The sequence below is a fragment of the Hyperoodon ampullatus genome, assembly GCF_949752795.1.
Source record: "Hyperoodon ampullatus genome assembly, chromosome: 2".
NCBI classification, from domain to species: domain Eukaryota; kingdom Metazoa; phylum Chordata; class Mammalia; order Artiodactyla; family Ziphiidae; genus Hyperoodon; species Hyperoodon ampullatus.
Genome location: NC_136915.1, coordinates 178,325,686 through 178,341,494, shown reverse-complemented (window position 1 = coordinate 178,341,494; position 15,809 = coordinate 178,325,686). Strand labels below are relative to the sequence as shown.

At 37.7% G+C, this 15,809-nt stretch overlaps 1 protein-coding gene across 1 annotated transcript in view; it reads right to left on the bottom strand.

Moving 5' to 3' along the window:
- The window catches only part of AIDA (axin interactor, dorsalization associated), a gene marked incomplete at its 3' end in the record, with an annotated part of 41,986 nt that overhangs the window by 10,552 nt on the left and 15,625 nt on the right, over positions 1-15,809 (bottom strand). The window contains exons 3-6 of the mRNA XM_079698070.1: positions 15,443-15,496; positions 14,981-15,035; positions 9,204-9,267; positions 8,854-8,960 (exon numbers count right to left, since the gene is read on the bottom strand). Of these exons, the coding sequence (XP_079554196.1) occupies positions 8,854-8,960; positions 9,204-9,267; positions 14,981-15,035; positions 15,443-15,496 (280 nt within the window). The remainder of the gene's footprint in view (positions 1-8,853; positions 8,961-9,203; positions 9,268-14,980; positions 15,036-15,442; positions 15,497-15,809) is intronic.

Here is a 15,809-nt window from a genome sequence, read left to right as displayed (position 1 = left end):
TTGGCATTAGTAATAAACAGATCCTTTTTGAATTAATGGATTGTTGAATAAATAAATGAATTTCACAGCTCTAAGGGTTATATTATGTTCTAGTAAACAAATGGCTAGATAATATATATCTTATATATGTATTGATGCACTGTCTTATATGACATGTGCGTGAAAGAAGATAAAATACTAGCATAATACCATACCACCTGCAGCTCCTGGGTTAGATGAGAAAGGTAGCATGTTTATGTATCAAAGGTAAAACCAAATGATAATCAGAAATCAAAGCACTACATTATAAGAAGATTTCTAAATGAACAATTAAAATATTCAACTATATAAAGTAACAGGAGAACAAGCAACTACACTTGTAAAACTTGAAGACTATAATCAGGGTAAGAAAAGAAATTATCATACATGATCTGGTATAGACTAAGCTTTTCCAGCTAGAACTAAATAATTTGCTATTAAATCTAGAGCAAGGATCAAAAATAACAAATGTTCTTCTATGTGGTAGTACTGCATAAACAAACAGATAATCAATGCTTACAGAACACTTAACTACGTGCCAGGCAATGTTCTAACTTTATATGTGTCAACTCATTTAATCCTCACAATAATTCTATGATATAGGTGTTAATGTCAGTCCCATTTAGTTAGTAGAAGGTGAAAACTGGGGCACAGGAAAGTTAGGTAACTTGTCCATTATCACACAGCAGTCTGACCCCAGAGTCCATGCTTCTAACTGCCATGTCCCATTTGCCACTTTTGTAATTTAATTGTCCACAAAGCCTAAAAAGGACCTGCAGGATAATCTGCGTCTCAAGGTCCTTAACATAAGTCCCTTTGCCATGTAACATACACGCTCACAGGCTCTGGGGATTGGAATATGAATGTCTTCGGGGGGCCATACAGCTAACTGCCTAAACCAGGATTTCTCAACCAGGTTTCCACAGAATCCTAGGGGTGTGCTGGAGCTATGGCTAGGAGCTCCACAAAAGAGAGTGATTAAGAAGGAATAAACGCCACCTGAACTTTGTGTACTGAGCAATGCGTGTCCACTGTGATGGACAGAGACTGGGCAGTCCCTACAGCAACTCTATTACTGGTCTTTGAGCCTCATATGGCAATGGGCGGTAGGACCACGTTCATCTGGTTGGATCCATTTTTAGTTTTTCATGCGAGAAAGGGGCAGCCACTGGCAGCTGGTAAGCTCTACAGTGCATGGAGGAAGGCAGCCCGGTGCTGTCAGCCTCTTCTGATTTACCTGCCCTACCTCCCCAGTGTACCACCAACTGGAGCAAACATGTCCTACTGCTGTCAAAGAAAACTGGGGGGAATTATTTGATTCAATGTGGCTTCTGAAGAAGAGGTATGAGCTAGGAGAGGAGGATTCCCAACCTAAGCCTACAGATGATTCTGATAAGGTAACAACAACGAATCACAAGCTCCAGGGTCATTTTACTCCACTAGGGCAATAGGGGACACACCAAAGTCCACCTTGATGATGAAAACTATTTATCAATACGTTGTATTTGGACCAGTAATCCAAGTTGTCCTCTTCCATAGCGCATCAACTGTAGAAGACAAGTTATGAACGCAGCTATGGCTCCAGAAACATAAAAAAAATCACTTAACTGCAAATCACAACCATTGACAAGGTGCTAATATTTTGAGGTTCTAATAGCCATTTAAAATAAACAGAGTAAAGGGAACCCTCTTGCACTGTTGGTGGGAATGTAAACTGATACAGCCACTATGGAGAACAGTACGGAGATTCCTTAAAAAACTGAAAATAGAACTACCATACGACCCAGCAATCCAATACTGGGCATATATATACCCTGAGAAAACCATAATTCAAAAAGAGTCATGTACCAAAATGTTCATTGCAGCTCTGTTTACAATAGCCAGGACAAGGAAGCAACCTAAGTGTCCATCAACAGATGAATGGATAAAGAAGATGTGGCACATATATACAATGGAATATTACCCAGCCATAAAAAGAAACGAAATTGAGCTATTTGTAGTGAGGTGGATGGACCTAGAGTCTGTCATACAGAGTGACGTAAGTCAGAAAGAGAAAAACAAATACCGTATGCTGACACATATATATGGAATTTAAGAAAAAATAAAAGGTTCTGAAAACCTCGGGGCAGAAGCGGAGGAGCAGCTGCAGCCCTCGGCCTTCACCTACAACTCCTCTGTTCCAAGGGAAGCTGGTAACACTGCGGAACCTACCGTAAGGAGGATCTCCTCACATGGACTGGTTGGTTCTCTGTATGGGGCCAAGACACTCTGGAAGAGAGAGGTTTCGGAGAACCAGACTAGGAATGGACCGCCAGCCCAGAGACCAGGAGTCTGTGTGCTAAGTCCACAGAAGAAAACAGAGGTTACATGGAAACTGAAGTCCATGAAATCCTTTAAGACCCTGTCCTCACATGATTGTTCTTCCTGGTCTAAAACGAAAAATGGCATGATGGTCTTTGTTCCAAAACAGTAGTATATCATCACCTAGACAAGACTCCTAAAGAGGCAATGACTTTTTGGATAATTACTGAGAATTATATCTTTTGAAAACCCTGTGATTTGAGTTTGCTTATTTAGTAACTTTATTTGCTTGATGTTTTATGTGATATTGTACAGATGTTCCCACGGGCGCTGGTTTTAAAATAAGAGGTGAGTTGGTCCTTACTTTGCCTTAGCGCTTCGGAAATTAAACACCACTAACAAGGAGTATATTACTCTTTTATCCACACTTACAGCAGAGTTCTATCAGGTGTCTAAAATGTAGACTAAGCAATATCATATATATGTGATAATACATATAATCTTGTTAGTTTTCATTGCTTTAAATTTATAATACTTGTAACTAAACTCACATATCTAGTACTATTGACACAGATTCTCTGTCATCCAAATTTCTATTTTTTTAATTAATTAATTAATTTATTTATTTATTTAGGCTGTACCGGGTCTTAGTTGTGGCATGTGGGCTTCTTAGTTGCAGCATGCGGATTCTTAGTTGCAGCATATGGGTTTCCTACTTGCGGCATGCAAACTCTTAGTTGCAGCATGCATGCAGGATCTAGTTCCCCAACCAGGGATCAAACCCAGGCCCCCTGCATTGGGAGCACAGAGTCTTACCCACTGGATCACCAGGGAATCCCTGTCATCCAAAATTTTTTAAGTGCACATTTCTTTGTGCTGCTAAAGCATGATTAAAAAAAAGGACATACATGATAATACTTTGCATTTAAGTAGCATTTTTTTTTCTTTCAAGAAAAATACTTTAATTATTCTGGGATAATTTTAAACACGATTTAAGATAATGATATTGATCAAACCAGCCACAATATTTGGTACATAGGTAACACGTTAAATGTGTCTTCAAATTCTGGCAATAGATAATCTTTGCAACTGACATTGCAGGTAGATAAAAAGTTATGGAGGGACCATTTATTTGTTTTGAAATACTGAATTCAATTTAGAGGTAGAAATTGTGGTAAAACATTAAAATACACATACAAGTTCTTTTAGCAAGTAATTTATTGTCTAGCAGTTGATGAAAATGGGTTCCTCTAAGCTTTCACGAAAAAGAGTTTGAAAAACTGTAAGACGTTTGTTCGTGTTTAAAACTGCTTTAAAAGTTTGAAAAAAATCTTAGGGGCCATTATCATTTAAATAATATTGTATCTAGGTCTATGAAATTAAAATTATAGCTGACTGAAGTTGTTTGCATACATAAAGAGTATATCAGTGTCACTATCACATTTTGGAAAAAAAAAAAAAAAAACACATCCACAAAGTCTAGAAGGAGTCAGTGGGCATGTGCTTCATGTAGAAATGCTAGTTTAAAAAGGGCAATCCATCATTCCCTACAGCAAGCAAGGAAGAGTTCCCCACAGGTGTCTGAGTTGAAAGGTTGAACTGCCAGAGTACTTTCAAGAAAGAGTAGGCCAGATGTTGCCGGGTGCTTTGAAGATGAGGCCTGCAGGATGTAGCATACTTAACAGACATTTCATATGAACCAGTCTCTGCAAAGCTCTGAAGAAAACCCTTTAATTTCAAGTGACAGGATTCTTGGATTTAAAAGAAAAAGTATTAACTTGTAAAAGGAAATCCTGAAATATTTCCACGACTGCTTGGGCTTGAGAGAGAGAAAAAATATAAATAAGTCTTACATCTTATTAAAAACCAGTCTGGAGAACAAGAGAACAAAATCAAAGAGTATTTTCCTTCCCTTTATATACTAATAAATGCCTGGGTGAGGAACACTTTCTCTGATTCTTCTGCACAGCCTGAGAACTTGAGACTTTTGGAGAAGAAAAAGAACTTAGCGAGCTGTGGTCTAACCGTACCCTTGAGATGATATTCACTGCTGTGCCGCTAGGCATGCTCTGGATTTCTGTGAAAGAAGGATGCCCTGATAATCATGGGAAAGCAATGAACATTTTGCTGCAATTTTCAACTTCTTATATGTGTGAGCAAGAAAAAACTTCATTTCAGCTGAAAATGAAATTCATGTTTGCTTATTTCTCAAGTTCAACTCAGAATTGAGTACTTGTGCAGGAAAACCCAAGCACAGTTTTCACGCTGAAGAGGCAAATTTCATTTTTTATTTTTAGTTTCAAAAATAAACATGTTTTATGCATATTTAAGCCTATATAAGAGCTCAAAAAACCAACACGTTTGTATAATTTTGAACCTGCTAAGCCTATGTTTGAGTTTAATCACGTCATTCAGTAAAAAAATGTTTTTTAAAATCTTGAAAATTGTGTCTTGGCTATTTTTTATTCATATTTCTTGGGCTTATGATTTTAAGAGCTTTATATTCAGCAATGTCAATACATTTTTAGGCTGCAAAAAACACGTTATAAATTTATATCCTTGATTTAAATGAAATCTACCAAGCCTACCTTTAGAAGAATTACATCCTACTTTGGCTTAATCCAATTATTTAACAAAAATTTATGATGTTTGCCATATGAGTTTTTTAAATTTTGAAAAGGAAAAAGATTAATATCAAAAAAGGTAAGATAATATCTACCTCCCCCGCTCCCCCCATTAAAGTCTGGCTAAAAAGTCACTTTGGGTTTTAAACGGGAAAAAACGATTCTGGGTCCTACCACATCTGCACAGCATACCTTATTCTTCATTAGCCTCACAGTGGTGCTGGTTACAGACCTGTAGGCGTTTGTCAGCATGCATAAACCTGCACACTAAAAAGGGTGAATGTTGTATATGTAAGTGACACCTCAATAAACCTGACTTTTAAAAAAAGTCACAACAAACTTACAATTCAGTAACTATATAAAAACAAAGATAATAAATTAAAAGTCACAACAATTCCCAGAACTATCTTGCCACCAAATGCAAACACAGCCTAGGCATAACTAAAATCTTGGATTCTCTCAGAATAACAAGGAAAATAAAATGCTTCCTGCTTTACAGTTAAGTGAAAGGTTAAATGCCATCTTGTTATTTTGATAATGTCAGTGAATATAATTTTACGAGTCATTTTTTAATGACACCTATAGGTCGTGGACAATAATGACCCCAAACTAAAAACAGCTAATTAAACTACATGTACTCGTTCAAAAAAGAAATTCAGAGGATAGAAGGGTTCAGTAAGCCTTCTGTACCTCTGAAATGAAATATCACAATGCTATATCAGTTTACAAAAATCTATTCAGTTTGGGCTTACTCTTACATAGCAAATGGATTTAATTTACGGCAGAAGTTTCTTTTCAACTCAGCAACCTGAACCTCATAAAAACCTTGATCTGTATGTTTCATGGCTTACATCATCTGCTTTAAAGAGCTTGTTTGCTACAGAAGTACAGCAAGCGAGCAAACAACCAAGTCAGCTAGAAATTTATAGTACTGGAAGCTACGGCAATGATAATATGTGGTTTGCAAAGGGAATAACAACTATTCAGTTAGTAAAACAGCGAGATAATTTCTCTCACCATCTCAGCAATTTTGAAATTTCCTACATATATGACAAAAACAAGAAAAATACATCTCTCTTTCCATAAAGCAAGGTACATTAGGAATAATGCCCTATACCAAAGAAACATTATTAACAATAACAGCTACCATCTAATTTTCCCAATAATCCTATAGTGTAGGTATTGTTATCTCCATTGAAAGATAATGATGATGAGAATAATCACCTCACTAATATTCAGCATATGACAGGTACTGTGCTAAAAGCTTTATATGCTGTACCTTGTTTAGTCTTCACAGGAACCTTATGAGTTAGGCATGATTATCATCCCATTTTATAAATAAAGATATTGAGGTTCAAACTGGTTTAAGAATAGGTGCAACTGGTAATGGACAGAGATTAGACTCAAGCCCAGTGTCTGTTGGTTCAAGTCTATGTTGCTCCAACTCCATAATGCCTCCTCCCCAAGGGGCATTATAAACACTGGAATATCACTATTATTACTGTACTACTTTATTGCACTTCACAGATACCGCATTTTTTACAAATTGAACATCTGTGGTAACCCTGTGTCAAGCAAGCAAGCCAGTCTACTGGCGCCATTTTTCCGACAGCATTTGTTCACTTCGTGTCTCTGTGTCACATTTTGATAATTCTTGCAATATTTCAAACTTTTTCATTATTATTACATTTGTTACAGTGATCTGTGATCTTTGATGTTACCATTGTAACCACAGATGTGGTGGAAATAGCAAGAGAACTAGAATTAGAAGTGGAGCCTGGAGGTGTGGCTGAATTGCTGCCATCTCATAAAACTTTAACAGATGAGGAATTGCTTCGTACAGGTGAGCAAAGAAAGTGGTTTCTTGAGATGGAATCTACTCCTGGTGAAGATGCTGTGAAGACTGTTAAAATGGCAACAAAAAATTTAGACCATTACATAGACTTAGTTGATAGACAGTGGCAAGGTTTGAGAGACTTGACTCCAATTTTGAAAGAAGTTCTACTATGGATGAAGTGCCATTAAATAGCACTGCATGCTAGAGAGAAATTGTGAAAGGAGGAGTCAACCTAGGTGGCAAACTTCACTGTGCTCTTATTTTAAGAAGGTGCCACAGCTGCCCCAACCTTCTGCGACCGCCACCCTGATCAGTCAGCAGCCGTCAACGTTAGACAAAACTCTCCACCAGCAAGAAGGTTACAACTAGCTGAAGGTTCAGATGAGGGCTAGCATTTTTTTAGCAATAAAGTTTTTTTTCTTTTTTTAATATTTGTTTGTTTATTTCTGGCTGCATCGGGTCTTGGCTACGGCACATGGGCTCCTCTCTAGTTGTGGAGAGAGGTTTCCAGAGCGTGCAGGCTCAGTAGTTGCGGCGTGTGGGCTCCAGAGCGCATGGGCTATGTAGTTGCAGCACGTGAGCTCTCTAGTTGTGGCGCACAGGCTCAGTAGTTGCGGCGCGCGGGCTTAGCTGCCCCACGGCATGTGGGATCTTAGTTCCCTGACCAGGGATCAAACCTGAGTCCCCTGTGCTGGAAGGCAGTTTCTTAACCACTGGACCACCAAGGAAGTCCCAGCAATAAAGTATTTTTTTAATTAAAGTATGTACCTTGGTTTTTTTAGACATAATGCTATCACACGCTTAACAGACTATAGTGTACACATAACTTTTATATGTACTGGGAAACCAATAAATCTGTGTGACTCGCTTTCTTGCAATACTCACTTTATTGCGGTGGTCTGGAACCAAACCTGCAGCATCTCCAAGGTCTGCCTGTACTTTTATTACCAAGCAAGTTATCAGGATAATACATAAATTGTATCTAGCTGTATCTTAAAGCTTCTGGCGTCTATTTTAAAATACATCACAATATATCAGCATAGTACACTAAAGTGAACTATTATAGTTTACCAGAAATGAAAACTGTGTACTGCATAAGAACAGAACAGAGTAAAACAGTAATTGGGAGAGGCAAGAAATTTATCCAGGGTGCCTGCCTAGGTTACTGACAGAGAGGGAAGATCTTCTGTAAACCAAAAAGCCTTGCCATACGTTATTTGCTTTCCTAAAACAAGATGGGAAGAAAAGGGCATTTGCTTAATATTCATTCTCCCTGGGTCCAGTTTTAATGACCACAATTTGATTAATTAAAGAAGTACTTACAACAGTGTACAGAAAAGAGTTAACATAGCAGGTCTGAGACGGTTACTCTTAGAAAGGCCTGAGTACAAGGTCGACCCCTAACTAGAGTCTGGGAATCTGGATTTTGGGAGGGTTCCTACTATCCCCCGATAAGAATGGTCACTGTGCCTAAGTTATTTTTACAAACAACATGGTTTATGCTGAATTATCTGCTTTCCTTCTAGGAGTCTGGAATTTTGGTCAGTACTAGGCAGAGGGTGTCTATGTGATCAGCCACCAGTAACAGCTCTGGGCATGGAGTCTCTAACGTGCATCCCGCTTCCCTAGTGGACACTTCACGTGTGTCATTACAATCTGTCACTAGAGGAATCAAGCACAAGCTATGTGACTCCACTGGAAAAGGACTCTTGGAAGCTTGCACCTGGTTTCCTCCAGACTTTGCTCATGCACCTTTTCCCTTTGCTGACTTTGTTTTTGTATTCTTTCTCTGGAATAAATCACAGCTGTGAGTACAATCACATGCTGAGTCCTGTGAGTCCTCCTAGTGAATCTCCGAACCCGAAGGTGGTCTTTGGAACCCCAAAACAGATAGTAAGATACTTTCAGACTATACTTATAAAACAGCTACTGCCCAAAACATGACCATTTGCTTAAGACTGGCATGAACCCTGGAGAGGTTTTACTCTCTACTAGCAAATACCAAAATAAGTTCCAAACACCTTGACCTTGTATTGAGTTAAGTAATGTATATTGTTAACAAGTGATACCCACCGGGAACTCTAGCAGGGAAGGCATCAGGAGACCCTGCTCCAGCACCACCCTCTTCTTCATCTTCTTCAAATTCCAAATTCTCTTCTTCACCAGGTGCTAAAATCCTTCTACATGCAAAAGGACAGAAAAAAGAGTGAGCTACAAAACTAAATATACTAGAGAAGCCTCATAGCTACTCATTTCCTAGGTAAGATGTTGATATAAAAAATGCTGACATAAAATGTTAATATGTTACTACTAATGATATCAGTATACCAGCATTGATATAAAACATCCAGAAATCTCTGAAAAATAGGTATTAAATAAGATGATAGAATAAGAAGACAAATATTGGTGCTTATTTATTTTACCTTAAGGGGACAGGCTGAACATCAAATGGGAATTCTTTATTATATGTAAGAATATTCTTTAGGACTAGAATAAAAAGAGAAAGACATATGAATTATCTCATGAATCAAAATAAACAATTTTACTGTCAATGACTGGTTTTTAGTCAATTTTACTATGCCTATTAATACTTTTTAAAAATTCCCAGAGCTACAAACCATTGGCTATCATAGCAAAATGAAAATATCCATACTCCAAGTACCAGTAATTTCAGAGTATTTTTAGACCTCGAAGGAGAGTTACTTCTAGAGTCTCAGAGTCCTTATGGAAAATGAAACCCTAAATAGTTCTATGTACAAAGTCCTAGTTGAGACATGGGGCACCAGAGAAGAGAGTAACTCCTCCCTGGAGTATTTAACTTAAAAGATTGGTGTCAAAGATGACCAATGAGAGGGACATGAGCATATCTTATTCTACGTCCTGATTAGACTTCCCCTCAACTCCATAAAACTGGTAAAGTTTATAGTAGTGAGGTTATAATTCTCATATGCATTTTACCATAGTTTATTATAAATGTGTAATATAACATACATATATGTACATATATTCTTACATACACACACACAAACACAAAGAGGGATTTATCTTCAAGAGAAGTCTTCAAACAACATGGTACCACCTCCTGTATTATGGCTGTGGTCAATGACTATATCCTGGCATGTAAACTTAAAGAGAGGTGCTATATGTAACTTAGTGCTTCATATCTGGTCTTATGGATTCCCAGTAACTACCTGCAACTATATGAAGGTGAAGTAATAGCATTAATTGGGCAACCCAGAATATTTCTATGATTTTATTTTATTTTATTTTCTATTATTTATTTTTTTATTTTTTTTTGGCGGTACACGGGCCTCTCACTGTTGTGGCCTCTCCTGTTGCGGAGCACAGGCTCCGGACGCGCAGGCTCAGCAGCCATGGCTCACGGGCCTAGCTGCTCCGCGGCATGTGGGATCTTCCCGGACCAGGGCACAAACCCGTGTCCCCTGCATAGGCAGGTGGACTCCCAACCACTGCGCCACCAGGGAAGCCCTCTATGATTTTATACTCAACTTATTCAGTCTCTCTAAGTTTGGAGTCCTGCAGTTGAGAGCTAAAATAGGTATGGATGTTGTCATCCCCAAAAAGAAAATTCCTGTGTACAGGTTGCAATTATATGCCTTACTCCAATCGGAGCTGGATGTGTTTATCAGACTTCTTCTAACATTTGCACTCCTACTAAGCCCTTCGGGGAGAGAAGTCTGAGACTTGGGTCTAGATTCTCGCTCATTCTTATTCTCTCTCCCTCTCCAACTCTTACCCTCATTCTTCCTCTCTTTTTCTTCTCAACAAACGTGCACTGAGTGCTAAAGATATGGCAGTGATAGAGACAGAGGGTTCTTGCCCTCATATGTGGATCTTAGATCCTAGTCAGGAAAAGCAGACAATAATAAGCCAACAAATAAACAAGATAATGTTAAGACTGCAATTAGTGTAATGAAGGACACAGAGGATGCTTGTGTACGTGGAATAGACGGATAACTTCAGCTGAGGTGAACAGGGTAGGCCTCTCAAACCTGAATTACTAGAAGACATTTGAGCCATGACCTGGATGAGAGGAAATGTCCACAAATAGCTCTGGGGCAAGGGCTCTCCAAGAATTAGAGAACAAGCGAGAGCAACCACAAAGGCTCTGGGGCAGGAACTTGTTCAAGGAATAGAATGGACTGTAGAGCTAAAGTCTGATAAGCAAGGGGGAAGCAGCAAAAGATCTGAAATCAGATCTTAGCCCTACAAGGATGTTAATGACTTGAGCATTCACATAACTACTCTGAATCTCCGCTTCCCCAGTTCTAAAATCAGAATACCATTTCCTTCCCAGACTGTTGAGAAAATTAAATTAAATAACACAGTATATGACATTGCATGGGAACATTTAAAGTACCATAAAAGTACAAGTCTACATTATTATATGGTAATTTATTTCTCCATAGTTTTCCCCATCTGGCTGACTAGAATCCTATTATTTCAGATCTCACTAAGAAGGACTATTTTTAAAATTATAAGACTATCCTCTCTAAACTTGGTGCATGAATGTTCCTTGTAAGCCATTCATTCAACTCAAATATCAATTAATTCATCAGTCCCCAACCTTTTTGGCACCAGGGACCGGTTTCATGGAAGACAATTTTTCCACAGACCAGAGGTGAGGGAGGGGGGATGGTTCAGGTGGTAGCGAGCGACGGGGAGCTACGGGGAGCGGCGGGGAGCGGCAGGGAGCGGCAGGGAGTGACGGGGAGCGACGGGGAGCGGCAGATGAAGCTTCGCCGGCCACTCACGTCCTGCTATGAAGCCAGTTCCTCACAGGCCGCAGACCAATACTGGTCTGCAGCCCAGGGGTTGGGGACCCCTGAATTAATCACTTACGCAGTATTATGCGAGATACTGAGAACAGGGAATGGGTGACAAAAAAAAAAAAAGATCATGTATATCCATATCAGAAATGATCACATCTTAATAATAAAAAGGAAAAATCAAACCTTAAAATATGTACAAAACAACATCAATTAAAAAGTTGAAAAGCATATTAGTCATTAAGAATATCTTGAATTTGTATTAGAATAAAAGAATTAAACAGTATTTTCTTTCCTTAGCTATCAATGCTTTGAAAAGGAAATGTTTGTTTTGCAGTAATAGCCTCTCCTTTATTTTGTATTTATAAGTATAGAGTATATCAGATATTTAATTTGTGTGAATAACTTTGGAAGAAAAATAACAGCTCCTTTCTCCCTTTCTGTAAATGTAGGATAGGTTTCCATTTTCACCAACTATGGAATAACAGGGATTCTAACGTCCTTTTCAAACAGGGTTCTAGGGGCTTCCCCGGTGGCGTAGTGGTTGAGAGTCCACCTGCCGATGCAGGGGACACGGGTTCGTGCCCCGGTCTGGGAAGATCCCACATGCCGCGGAGCGGCTGGGCCCGTGAGCCATGGCCGCTGAGCCTGCGCGTCCGGAGCCTGTGCTCCGCAACGGGAGAGACCACAACAGTGAGAGGCCCGTGTACAGAAGAAAAAAAAAAAAATAGGGTTCTACATAAACTTTACATAGGATTTTTCTTCTGACACTAATATTGATATTTTAGGAGGATTTAGAGAAGAGAGGAGCAAGTTTATAATTCCATGGAAGGTATTATCATGAGCATGGAGTCTACCACCATTGGGGACTAACTGGTTCATCCAGTAGAAATCACACACACAGTCCCCCCCCTCTACTGGTAAGAACTCAGCACTCTCAGCCTGCTGTCATGGATCAGGCCCTGCAACCCTCCTGAAGCTGACACTCTAAAAATCCCACAGACACACACCCCAGATGTATTCTTCTTTTGTGGCTGACATTTTTCATTTTTGTGGTAGGCAAAAATGAGCAAATGCTTCCCATCTGAAAGGTTATTTTTTTAATTATGTGAGAAGTTTCCCTGAAGACATTCAACTTAAAAATCTGCCGAGTTCATACTATAGGCAAAGCGTTGAATGAGGCTCTGTGGGGAAAATACAGAGGTTATTCACAATCTTCTTGAGGAGAGAAATAAATATAAGTGAGAAAAATACAGGGAAGACTACAATGGTGGCTACAAAAAGTGCTCCTAGAAAGGACATGAAGTAGAGTTTAATTATGGCTAGGGAAAGCACGGAAAGCTTTCAGAGAAAGGTGGGATTTCTTCGGGGCCTTCAAAGATGAATTAATGGAAGGGAACTTCACAGTTTATGGGGTCGTCACGGGGGGACAAGTTTGAGTAAGAAGTAGTCTGTTACTAAGGATTAACATAAGAAAATCAAGTAACTAGTACTTTCAAGATCTTAGTTTTAGTATGAATTTCAGACAGGATTATATTTTTAAAACTTTGAAGGAAAAATACATTAGCAAAATAAACCAACTAGGACTAACATGTTGAAAGACACAGTCATTCATTAATTTTCCTTTCCTTAACGTTCTTAGAAGAGGCAGAGGTCAGCTTGACTAAGGACACTTAATCTGAAATATAGTCAAACACCAATTTATAGAAAATGTTTAATTCTGATAAAATAATTAACTCATAACAAGTGCCTAGATTTTATAACTTCAAAATTAATTACAGAGCATATCCTACTGAGATACAATATACACATTTATGTTCCTTTTAGAGGCAACAGCAACTTAAAATCATCTAAAAAGATAATAAGTACCAGGAAGGGAGAAGTCCAAATGAGAAGCATTATATAAATTCAAACTATAACAAAATGAATCCCAATAATACTCTTTCCTTTCCATTCTCACACCAAATCTTAAAAAAAAATAAAATAAAATAAACAAACAAAGTAGAAGACTAATGCAGATTTTAGTCCAATCTTCTACTAAGATATGGGCCAATAATCTCTCAGGAGCTTGACCTGAAGAACCATGATATTTAGGATTGATGCCAATACTGCACCATTCCAAGTATTAATAACAGAGTGCAGTGGTAGGAATGCAGGCTTTGAGATCACTTAGAACCCTGGTCAAAATCCGGTTCTGGCATTTACAAGCTGTAAGATCACGGGCAAGTGTCAGTAAGCAAAATGCCGTTGAGACGATTTATCTGAGTGCTTGGCATACTGCTGCTACTCAAAAAAATGGCAACCACTGTTACCAACGAGCAAGTCTATGAGGCAACAGGAGGAATAACTGAGCGTGTCTATGGAAAGAGATAATAAACCTCTGAGTATAAGCGTTTACAAACTTTATAGTCATCCTACATACCTAACAGATTCTTAAGTTTTATTTGGAAACAAACTGAAAAGAAATGGAAAATAGTGACTAGATAAGGATCCCAAATCCTAATTATTCTTATCATTTAAAATTGAACGTTATGATTTTCTTTAGAAACATTATATAACTCAGACATCCTAACTGCAGCTGAAATCTTTTTTTTAAAGCCATCAATGTGTTTTTCTTAAAATAATCTTATATATAGCCAGTTGCAAAAGACCATACATTATATGATTCCATTTATATGAAATGTTCAGAACAGGCAAATTTATAGAGACAAAAAGTAGGTTAGTGGTTGCCTAGGGCTGGGAATTCGGGGAAGCTGGAGGGAAATGACTGAATGCTAACGGATAAAGGGTTTCTTTACGGGGTGATAAAAATGTCCTAAAATTGACTGTGGTGATATTCAATACTTGTGCCCTTGCTTATATTTCAAACATTTCCTCTAAGAGAACATTCATTTGAACCAGCAAAAAAGCTTCATCTAGCAGCAACCTAACCACCAAAATATTTGAAGGAATTGTTTACCTCAAAAAAACTTTCAGGAAGGAAAATGAGGACAACAAGGAAATATTTTATAGAGTAAACCCAACAGCTGGACTGCAGTTTTCAGTGACATGCAGTATAAATAGGCATCAATGACTATAACTTTATATTCTCCAGTAGACTCTACTGTAAATGTTTACCAAAGTAATTTAATTATAGTCTTATTAAAGGGATTAAAACAAAATAAAGGCTAAAACAGATAGATGAGGTATGACATAGAATCAAATAATTTTTCATATTCTATAATGAAAGTGAACCAAAGAATAATTACTATAAATATTACAGGAATTATAAAAGCACAAAAAAATTACATAGGACTAGATATTAACAGAAATGACTCAAATCAGCATTTCTGCTAAATAACCTTAATATCTATAATAGCTCAAATATTTTTCTAAAGGAGTATCACTAAAAAATATAAAACAAAACTTACTTGGTTCTAGCTTCTTCAGATCCTCCAGTTTAAATTCTTCTTGGGACTGTGTGGACTGAATTTAAAACATGCGTATTACATATTTTTATTACACAGATTTCACTGCACCCTATGTCTTTTAAGTGGTTGACGACATATTCAAAAAGTAGCCAAAATAAATGAATCTATTTCTTGCTTTCAGAGTAAAAAAATAAAAAATTCCAAACTGGTTTTTGTTTTTGTGTTTTTTGGAACATTCAGGCTAAAAATAACAGAAAAAAAATTGAAGCCATATCTTTTATTTTTACAGTTTATATAATATGAACTAAATCTTTTAATATGAGTTTAACCCATGAATTCTTACTTTATAAAACCTTGCTGAGACAGTACTGCTTTTGGCATGAATGCTAATATTTTATCAGAATAGTTCACAATAATTTCTTTTCCTTATATTATAAAGTTGGAGGGGGGGAACCTATTTACCTGTAAAGCTGCACTTCGTAATTCCAAGCATGTTGCAATTTTGCCTATGGTTTTCTGTAGGAAAAAGAAAAAGCTATAAATACCAAATACATCATAACTGTTAGTTGTCCAAATCATCAAGTTAATTTTCATTATAGATAATTTTCATTATAGATAAGCGATCTATAATTTTAAAAAATAAGTTAAATTTTACTTCTTTTAGCATCTTGCAGGCTTTGGAGATGAGAAACAGGAGGTAAAGGGCTGGGATCAGGCAGAGAAGGTGAGTATATATTCGCTCCTGACCTAATGTGCCACAACCAATTTTAAATCAAGTTTGCTTTGATGATAGCTTTAGATATGATTTAAAGGGCAATGAAAAGGACTT